Source organism: Musa acuminata, chromosome BXJ1-9 (genome assembly GCF_036884655.1).
Source record: "Musa acuminata AAA Group cultivar baxijiao chromosome BXJ1-9, Cavendish_Baxijiao_AAA, whole genome shotgun sequence".
In the NCBI taxonomy this organism is placed as follows: domain Eukaryota; kingdom Viridiplantae; phylum Streptophyta; class Magnoliopsida; order Zingiberales; family Musaceae; genus Musa; species Musa acuminata.
The window spans coordinates 1,455,335-1,466,424 of NC_088335.1; the positions used below are offsets into that span (position 1 = coordinate 1,455,335).

General features: G+C 35.7%; 1 protein-coding gene across 1 annotated transcript; it reads right to left on the reverse strand.

The window, feature by feature from the left end:
* Positions 1 to 1,495: 1,495 nt before the first annotated feature.
* Positions 1,496 to 5,577, reverse strand: LOC135592345 (putative disease resistance protein RGA1). The gene is made up of 2 exons (XM_065081746.1): positions 2,606 to 5,577; positions 1,496 to 1,669 (listed from the first exon to the last, which is right to left on the reverse strand). The coding sequence occupies exon 1, from the start codon at positions 5,482 to 5,484 to the stop codon at positions 2,848 to 2,850; it is 2,637 nt and encodes an 878-aa protein (XP_064937818.1). The 5' UTR covers positions 5,485 to 5,577; the 3' UTR covers positions 1,496 to 1,669; positions 2,606 to 2,847.
* Between the last annotated feature and the right edge of the window lie 5,513 nt (positions 5,578 to 11,090).

Sequence of the window (11,090 nt, forward strand, 5' to 3'; positions counted from 1 at the left end):
CTCCGCCGTGGATTTAAGCACCTCTTACTAATAGTTACTTAAACTGAGTTTTTCTAATTACTTTAGTAGAGTTAATTGTGATAATTGTTCACATGAGTGCATTTTGTCTTTCCCAAAATGTGGACAAACAAATTTCATCAGGATCCCTTTAAAATTTTAATCAGCAATTTGTACTCTTAAATCTCGTTTCAGTTGCTGTACTTGATTTTTGCTGTCAAAAACTCTTTGTTTTGCCATGGTGTTGGCACTCATAGTTCCACTGTAAATTATCCATGTTATTTCTGTAGTAATTATAAATTCTTTCCTTTTGTTATGGCTAGATCAGATGGAGCATCCTGGGATTCTGTTTCCCTGGTTTCTAATGTTCTGCCTTATGTTATATTCATGTCATTTCTTTCCTTTCATTGTCCAAACATGAAAGTCTTTTTCTGTTAGATTCTGGAGACATTTCTAATGAAGAGGTTGATTAGACATAATGGTGAACCAAAATGTTTGACCCAATAAATCATGATGCTGGAAATGTTGCTGATGTGAAATCTGTGGGATCCTTGTGGTGTTTGCACTTTCAAGTTCTTACTAAGATAAAATAGTTGTGTTCAAGTTGGCTCTCACTATGATCAGTTCCTAATAAAGATCAGTTCCTCCGGGCAAAGAACAGCAATGCTTTGTCATTCATTACAAGCCAGATTAGATTATAAGTTGTAATATGTATACCATATAGTAATCATCTGATACAAATCAAGGCAGTTGTTTGAGATACCTTTGGAAGAGTCGATCTTGATGTTTGTAAGGTTAATAAAAAGGCTTGGATTTGCTCGATATGTGGATGGCTTTTCCTTGTCTTCTTGTGTCTGTTTGCAATATTGTGGAGTGAATGCCTACGAAACTTGATCAAGAGTCGTGAAGCTCAAGAATGTATCGAATGCCTTCTCAAACTTGACTCAACGAGTTCATGTTCCAGTAAGAGTGATAGATTATCCATGCCAAACTTGCTAAACAGGGCAGAGTAATCCTTCTTGACCTTCTCGCCCACTCCTCTCTCGGTGCCTATCTCTAGTGTTGTTATGGATTCACGATCCATTCTCTCGAAAACATGATCGAAAGGTAAAGTCAAGCATTTAAGGTGCATCCCATTGTTTTAGAACAATTTATAAGCATGTTGTTATTGTTATCGCATATATTATTTTATATGCGATAACCCGATATTCTCATGTGTTTGATTCTTCAAAACACGACGAGCCAAAAGAAGTCCAGTGCAATAAGCTATTTTTTGAGTAAATAATAGTAGAAAGAAGAACAACACGAACAATTATATAACAGAGGAAAGCATAAAAGTTTTCATGAAGAATTGCATGATAACCTGCTGCATAATTGGTAAGGCCTCCTTCCATGCCCACAAGGAGGTAATTCGTATGCATAGACTGATGCAAGTACCAAATCTCCAACAATAATTATTGAAGATATTATTTGTACAACAATATTCTTATTGGTTTAATCACATACTCACTTAAGAACACATAATGATACATCAAAACAATGTAAATAAATAAAATATAAACAACTCAATGTCGGGATATAAAGCAAACAATAAAACGATATTTAGGTGTATTATATTTGTTCTTGTCTTGATTTATCAAACGAATCCTTGCACGATAGTCAATCTTTTCCTCTGAAAAGAAAACAAGTAAAACAGATGATGTTAGCTACGCTTGTCCTTGAAAATTAAACAAATTAAGATATCAAAATAATGCTTAAAGTAAACCTTAGTCTTTCGGCTTTTACAAAAGCCTAGAACAAAAATAATACTTGGTCACAAAAGACATCTAGAAAATTCATAACAAAATCAAACAAATGCTACAACGAAAGAAAAGTCTAGCGATTTAAATATTGATCTAATATCGATTTATTGGACTTAATATGATTCTAGTATCTCAAGTGGTATGGTACACTATAATATAATATCCAATATCATTGAGAAAATAATAATAAAATATAACCCGATATCTACCTACATAGTCTGGTACAATAAATCCTCTACCATATCTAATTTCAGATTTATAGTTTACTAAAATAACTGGTGGGAAGGTGGCTGATGAAGAGATCCTCTACCATTTAGTTTGTAGGAGGAAATCTCTGCCACCTCAATAGGCAGATGTTTTGTATTTGTGCACTTTCAATCTTAAAATCCTGATTTGATTTCATTTGCAAGTCAATCTTACTTTCAGCCACTATGGTCACACAGGTTCTCTATGATCAAAGTTGTAGCTGACTGGCACACAAAAACAAAACAAAGAACCCAATCCAAAATAATTTGTTGTCCGCTAGAAAAGCATATTATAGAACCATAAAAAACCCCAAGGCATCGAGGAACAACCAGAGGAAAACATCTTCAAATTTAGACATCATCGGAAGTCAGTCATAATAGTGGTTACATGGCATAACAATCATACACAAACTTTCTATGTTGCATCGAACTAATTACAACAAGATTCAGGTGGAAAATTGCTTGGTCCAGTTTCATTAAATATAATTCATCTTAGACTGACTACCAGCAAATCTTGCAATTATCTCTGACTACAGGAAAAGAAATGAAACTACGACTTACCACAGCATCAGTTAGGTAGGGAGGGAGGGTTAAATGTTTATAAGAATCAGGAAGAAATGGAGAATTCCAGAATAATGTTTCCTTTCCAAGTCCCAAACATCTGCAATTTGATGCTGCTACCGAAATCAGATGGTGCTTTCTGAACAGTGAAATGAAATATTGCTAATTCTATCTCAATCTGCTCTAATCCTAGCATAAAATATTCCAAGGTAGGAGAACGTACTCTGCTCCGCTGGTTAAAGTCACAGCTTCGGACAACCTTTAACATGGACGTTTGGCGATCGTTTAAGCTCCTCTGGCATGGATGATAGAGCTCTGCAGCCACATATATATAAAGAATCCAGATCTTCCAATTCTGACAGCCACTCCGGCAAACAGTCCAAATTGTCACATCCGATAATTCTCAACTTCTGAAGTTTAACACATCGTTTCATGTCCTGTGGCAAACACCTCATCTCTTTGCATCCAACTATCTCCAAGTGCTCCATACTTTGGAGGTTATGCCAACCCTTGAATTCAGATGTCCGCAGCATCTTATTGTCCAACCAAATACTCAATCTTGTGACCTCCAGATCCACCTCTAAAGCTTCGAATTTTGGGCATTGGATTATTGTCAATTCATCAAGATTCGGGAACAAAAGTTCTCGTCGCCGCTCCACCTTTAACCATTTTTCTAGTGCAGGCATATCGGACAATATGAGTTTTTCCAAATTAGGAAATGTCCCATTTTCATTTTCACCGTAGAATGCTTCATCCATAGCATCGATTAAATCCATACCACTTATCTCGATAATCTTGAGATCGTGTAGTCCTCCGAGTGACGGTAGCTTTTTACATCTCTTGAGATTGATTAGTTTGATCTCTTCCAACTTGTGGTGATAGTCAAACCCCTTTTTTATCCATACTGGAAATTCCTTGCCGGCATATAAAATAATCTCTAATTTTTTCAAGTTTGGATTGGGTTGGAGGCCTTCGAGTACCTGTAGCGAAACCAATTTAGAGGTTCTCATGTCATCCGTATTGTCCCATTTCCAATTTAACCTCAAATATCTGAGTCGTGGAAGTACATCATGTAATTTTAAAAGAGTCGAAGCATCTCCTAATTTTGATACTTGTTCAAGATTTTGTAGCCATAATACTTTTAGATTCATCAACAATTGCAACTTCGAGAAGGTATTTCCAAGACCACCAATTACGTTATATCCAGACAACTTCAGAAGGTAGCTCATATGACTTATTTCATGTGGCATTTGATTCAATGGACATTTATACACATTGAGATCTATCAATTTTTTCATGTTACTCAAACCCTCGGGTAATTCAACAAGCCATTGACAACCTTCCAGATCTAACTCTTGTAGTTTTACAAGGTTGGTGACCGAAATAGGTAACATTTGAAGCTTTGTACAATAAGCTAATTTTAAAATATATAAATTCTCAAGATTATGTATTCGTTTCGGTAGCTTCTGAAGCTTTTCACAATAGGTTAGATTTAAGACTCGTAAATTCTTGAGCTTGCACAAGGATTCAGGAAGTACTTGGATCTCGGACTGAGAAAGATTGAGGTATCTTAAGACAAGCAATTTGCCCACTGTATCAGGTAGCTGCTGGACTCTGATAGCTCGTAAACATAATATACGTAGATGTATAAGATTGGTAAACATACCTTCTGGAATATGTAGGATATGATATTTGTGTTGAAAATCCATCTCCTTCCGTTCTAATATCAAACCTCTTAACTTATTTACCCCTCTTGACAAGATCGTTGGAAATATGATCTTATTGGAATCGACCAACATACGTAGATAGAAACATTGTGGTGGGATTGTTGAATCCGAATAAGCCTTCGTCAAGATATAACAATATTTTATGACACTAAATAAAAACAGTGCAGAATCGGGGGCCTTCATATATTTCCTTTCCGTCCCTACGATGTCTGAATACGACAGAAGGCCTTCGGAAGCTAACACATGGAAGACGTCTTCATTATTGACCACGTCATCTTGTATACTCAACCATATGTACACGCCGACGAGCAATAGAAAGCTCTCCGATTGGAGCCACTTATCCTTCTCCTCCCCGGCGTAGAGATCATCCAGAACGAGCAAGTATTTGCTTCCTTGGATTCCATCGAAGAATAGCCAGATGTCCTCGCATGGCTCCCCGGTTATTGATCTCGTGAATTCTCTCATGATCCACATGGGATCCAAATAAAAATTGTTTGGGACATCCACCCAGATTCGATGTTGGAATTGCTCCTGCACCCAGGGGTGGTGGTAAATCAACCGAGCAAGGGTCGTCTTCCCATTATTGCCATCTATGAGCAGCCATTCATCACGATCGCCAGACTGTTGTTGCTGCAAAATGTCGATGATTTTTTCTACATCCTCGTTGCGTCCCACCACCTCTTCTCTTAGGACGGTGGAGTACTCTTCTTCTTGTCGTGGATCCACAGACTCCAGTATCTCCTTCGAGAGGCCCAACACAGACCCCCTCCTCACCAGACAGTTCAGCCTGCGCACCATCTCCTTGAGCTCCAATAGAATGGCTTGGCGAGAGGCCACTCGGATGCTGCAGATGGAGCGTGACGAGCGATTCGATGCTGCAGCCGCTCCTCGTCTTGGATGCCAGTCAAGGATCCTACCGAGCAGATCGTCGACGTCCACAATGGCTGCACCGACGTCGGTCACCCACTCCTCCAACTCCGGCTCCTTCAACGCTCGAAGCTGAGCGTCCAAGATCGTGCCATTGATATTCCAGAGGCGGTCTCGAATCATCTCCATGTGGTTTGGCATGCCTAGTAGTTGCCCCTGCGCCATCATCGCAGGCATCGGCAGTATATGCAATAGCACGCGCTCCAGATCTAGTGCCAACGCCATGGCTTTGATGTCTGGGTTGCAGCTATGGAACTCTAGATTATCAATTGAGCAGTGGACTGGTAGTACTCGACCCACTTGGAATCTACAAGTATTTGTGCCTCATAGTTGTTCCTTTTCGTACATCACTTTGTTTTCATCCCAAGCAACCATTAATGCTTGATGAAAGCTAATCCAAGCAAGTAACGAATACAATGACGCACTTGGAATCTACCTTTACGATCTGTGCAAGTAACGAATCAATCATCCAAGCAAGCTCCAAGTAATTCTTCCTTCTTCTCTGCAGTTAGCTACCTTTGCGTGGCTCTCCTGCAATCTCACAATCTTTGCGTCGAGCGAGCGAGCTGTAAAGGAGCAAAAGAAGTTGTGGTCGCCTACGATTCTGTACCCCTCATTCATTCTTTCTCTTATTTCTTTTCTTCTTTCGTCTGTGTCAAGACACCGAGCCAATGGGTTTCTTTTTCCTTACCGTTTGCCTTTCTCTGATGCTCCGAGGGAGGCATGAATGTGCTAACCTTCCTCTTCTTCACTAAGAATCTTACAGCTTTTCATTAAAGCATTGCATCACCAGTGTTTTGATTTAACAGGCATCTTCTTTTCTTGGGGGCAAAATAAATAATCCTTGCATGCCCTTCTGCTCTTTCATAAGCGTGACTGGAACTTTAATTAAGATAGCGGATGTGAAGGCAACTGCAACATTGCAGAGGTGATGCTTCAACAGTTGTGCAAATATATTGCTTCGACACCAAATATCATTTGGTCTTCTGCATCAAAGTGTGCTACGAATTTTGGCATAAATCAATCAATCATTTGAATTGATCATAGCTGCTACTGTTCCTGCCAGCTTAACGAGTTGAAACCCTTTTTTTACTTTAACTCAGAGAAGAATAATATCTTTGGTTTTATCTTTTTACAGTATTCATAAGATTGAAATGAAATTGATATTATTTAGATACTAAACGTGTGTCTTTTTTGTCTTCATTATTTACTGAGAAAAAAGAAAATAAAAAGTGTGATGCCCTCAAGGTTAGAAAGAACTATAATTTATATTGAACAACATATAAAGAATCTTGAATAATAAAAAACTATTTAACAAATAGAAAGCTGAGAAAAGTCAAATAATATTTTATACAATTATAGATGTATGAGCTTAAAGATATTATAACTGCATAAATTTTTCATTTTCAAAGTTACTTGGTCGTAATTGAGGAAGGAAATACCAAAAATAAAAAAAAGTAGTTTAGAGAAAATTAAGAAAAAAATAAAATAGAAGTGAGAAATCAAGGTTTATAAATGATAAAAATTCTTGGAACAGGTTATAATAATTGAGAACATTATGCTTTGAGATGACTATGTCCTTAAGCTAAAATTTAATATGAGGTAAATAATACGATCATGAACTTGACACGTGGAATATAATCGATGCTTTTTAGGTATGTCATGGAGGAGGGAGAGAAAGAAAAAATCAAAATCCAAAGAGAAATTTACTAGAGATTAATAATCAAAAATACATACTAGTAAGCTAACACAAAATTAATGCGCTTCGATAAATCCTTACCAATATCAATGGAAAAAAATTATATTTTTCAATATACGAGATTAATTAAAAGATTATTTAGTTATCCCCCTTCAAGTACGATTCTCCTTATTCACCTCTTATGTAAATCTTGATAATTCTTTTAACCCTTTGTCGAAACCCTAGAAACCATCCTTAGGATACCGAAAGTGTCTTACCTTCTCCTTTTACTAAATAATTATGGTAAAGTCATCATCAATAATATTATTGATAATATTATCTATGATGCAAATATGAATAGTTCTCATCCTTTCAATTTTCATTAGTCAATTTTTTAAATTTATCTACTCGTCCTTTCAATGTTTTTACTATGTTTTTTTTTAATTTACCTACTAAAATTATATCTTCTATTAAATTTCTTCGTAGTAAAACCAGTAAAAAAACAACCAATAATATCCTTATTGAATTTTTAATCATCGAATCTTTTGAGCTCTAATACCATTTAATTAACAAAGAAAAAAAATTTAAAAATCAAAAAATAAAATTGACACAAGAATATACTAGAAAATTGACATAAGATTAATATGATTTAATAAATTATTGGTAACGTCTATGGAAAAATTCATAATTTTTAATATATGAGATCAATTACAAAGCTCTTTAATTTATCCCCACTCAAAGTATGACTTCCTTTGTTCACCTCTCATATAAACCTGAAAAATTCTCTAACCCTCTATAAAATACCTAAAAATTATCCTTAAGAGCACTGAAAGTATCTTGTCTCTCTCTCTAACTAAAACCATAGGAACAAATCTTAATTCATTAAAGAGTTTTAATTTAATTAGGACACTACTAATTAATCTAAATACAATTAATACTCCTAAAAATACTTATCAACTTTAATAATATAGATGATCTACCAACTAATTTAAATATAATTAGGACTCTACCAACTAATTTAAATACAACTACGACTACTATAAATATACAACAATCTTAGTAATATCAACTATCAAACTACTTTCCTTGTTCATCTCTCACAAAAAAAAAAACTCTTTCAATCCTCTCTAAAAACCCTAGATATCGCTCTTAGGAGCCCAAAATGTCTTGCTCCTCCCTCTCACCAAAACTATTGCAACATATCCTAATTCACCAAGGAGTCTTAATTTAATGAGAACTATATCAGCTAGTTTAAAGATAATTAGAACTCCTAAAAAGTGCTTATCAATTTTAATAATATCAATCATCAAATATGACCAAAATTTTGCTACATGTGTCACATGAATATTCCCTTATTAATATGATGGACGATGCTTCGTTAAGCAGCCTTCTTAGGTATGTTTGGATTCAAACTAATACTTCAAAAGCATTTGACGCCTACAAACAAATGTATACTAACTTGATATGAATTTTTGTTGGAAGAATTTTCGACGTAATCTTTCATTAGAAATAAGACTTGAAATATATATATATATATATATCTTTTTGCCCTCCAATCGAAGTGACAAAGGGACACGAATATTTGGAAAAATAAATCGATCAGATCAATTTTACTGAGACAACAAATCGACAATGAAATCTCACAAGATCACATTCCGTGCCAATCCATTCCCTCTTCTACGCACAAGAAAAGCAAGCAATATTTCCCGGTGAAACAAAGATATGCCGTGAGACACACATCACAAGGTGATGGACGAAGTACTGCACCAGCAGTCATGTAATATTCCTTCACCACGTACATGAACCTCGACGTTCTTCTCATCTCACCTCACCTTCTGCTGCCCCTACATAAACTCGTGCCATCTCGACGTCCCTATCATCTTCATCCGACAAGGCAAGACATGGAGGAAAACGTCTCTTCGGGGGGGCCGTCATGGGCGGACCAGTGGGACACCAGCGATCACGCCGACCTTGCCAAGGGGAAGGAGAAGAGCGAGAAGAAGAACAAGAAGAGCGGTGGAGGGTTGAAGAAAGGACTGGAGAAGACGAAGAACGTGGCTTCGTCGGGCTTGAAGAAGGTGAAGGAAGGATCGAGCACAGGGTTTCAATGGATCAAAGGTAAGTTGCAGAAGGGGACGGACAAGCAGTGAGACCAACGAAGAAGAAGAATAAGCATATGCATGGCGTGCGGTAGATTGGTGTTCTCTAGCTGTGTGTGTGTTTGTGTTGTAGTAGTACTCATTCTACAGCTTTGCCATTCGTGTTTGATTGATTGATCGCAACAGTTTCGTTAATGCTCATCTTCTTGTTCTTGTTTGGGTTTGATCTTCAATCATTCGGAATGTCACATCAAATCAAATATGATCCAAAAATATTTACATACATATATATATATATATATATATATATATATATATATATATATATATATATATATATGATTGTTTATATTATACTCGAGAAACACAAAGTAGCAAAGTGATTAGTCATTTGAAGAGGTGCCAAAGAACAAAAGGAAAATTAAAACCAATCTATTGTTCGTTAAAATTTCCCACTCCACATTTTTATTTTTGGAAAAGGATGATTAACATCTTTTTTAAAGATCACTTAACCAAGTGAAAAAAAAATGCATGATATTCATGGTATATATGGCACATTAACATTAGTGTATATAGAAATTATTTTGAGAGATACATTTCCTCCATCCCTCTTTTCCTTTTTTTAACGGAAAGTTGATTTTTCGAGCATATTCTTTGTATCCTGATCTCATCACTTTTCAATTTTTTTTTTTTTATCATTATACTAAAATAGCACCATCGATGTCGACCCCAAGACTAGATTAAAAAATATGTGGGATTACGCTAACTCACCGATAATTAACATAAAATTATATCAAGTCTTATGAACATTGGTGTTAGAGAGTTAAAAGATTTTATATATATATATATATATATATATATATATATACTGTTAAATCTCGAATTTTGATGATGAAACAAATTGATAGTGTTTGTGATCTAATCTGCGTTTTGAGTGACGTATGATTAGATTCGATCAGGGAGAGACAATTAAAGCAAGAAGAATCATGTTGGGCCGGAGTGGAATATATCAGAAGATTGGACGTCGAGTCGAAAGATCGGTCGACACATTGATAGAAGGCCTCGGGCCAAGAAGAGCGAAAATTACGTTAAGAAAATCAGAATTGTAGAGATCAACTGGCTGATTGGGCAATAAGTCGCAAGAGAAGATGATGCGTCAAAAAATCGGACGAAACGTCGATGAATCAAATTGAAAAGGCACTCATGAAATTGGTTAACTTTATAATGATATCTATAAATTGGTTAAATTTACATATTTTGAAAGGATCTATGTTTGGATAAAATTGATAGGTTTGAGTTTATGCTAAATTTTGTCACTAATATATCCATTTCATGCATTGCATGACTTCCCACAATTAGTTTTAGAAATTCTTTTGTACCAACACCATCACAGATGTTTGGAGTAGTGTTTCATGACATACACATATTGATCACTAAAAAATATTTTTAATACCTTTTCCCAAAATAAAAAAATATAAAAATTATACATAGTGTATTAATATTTTGATATATTTTTAATGAAGCGAATAAAAGTTCCACTTCAAAAAATAGAGGTCACAATAAAATCAAGAAAGGATTGCAAAAATTTTATTTTTAATAGTTCTATTCAACGTGTCGAAGCATATAAAATAGAGTTTATAGAAGGAAAAATTCAAAATTCTTGGCAAAAAAAGAAATAAACCTTTTTTCTTTCTTGGACTAATTTAGAAAATTTTATTTACTTCTTATCGGTCATATCTCTCTCTCTCTCTCACACACACACACACATAAACAGACAAGCCTTCACCGATTAGGGGAGGAGGAAATCAAGATGGAAGGGATAATGAGGCCTCGAGTCAAAGAAATCATGGCCGCATGGGATTCCCATAAGCTCCTCCTACAATGCCCTCGCATGGCAACTTGAACCTTGACATGTCATCAAAGAACTTTATCCTCCATTATCTCTCTAATAAAGATCGACGTCAATCTCGTAATGCCACATGTCTACATCCACAACGTTACCTCAATCTAGGAAGAAAGATGATCTATCACCGTAATCCACCAACTAAGTTCAT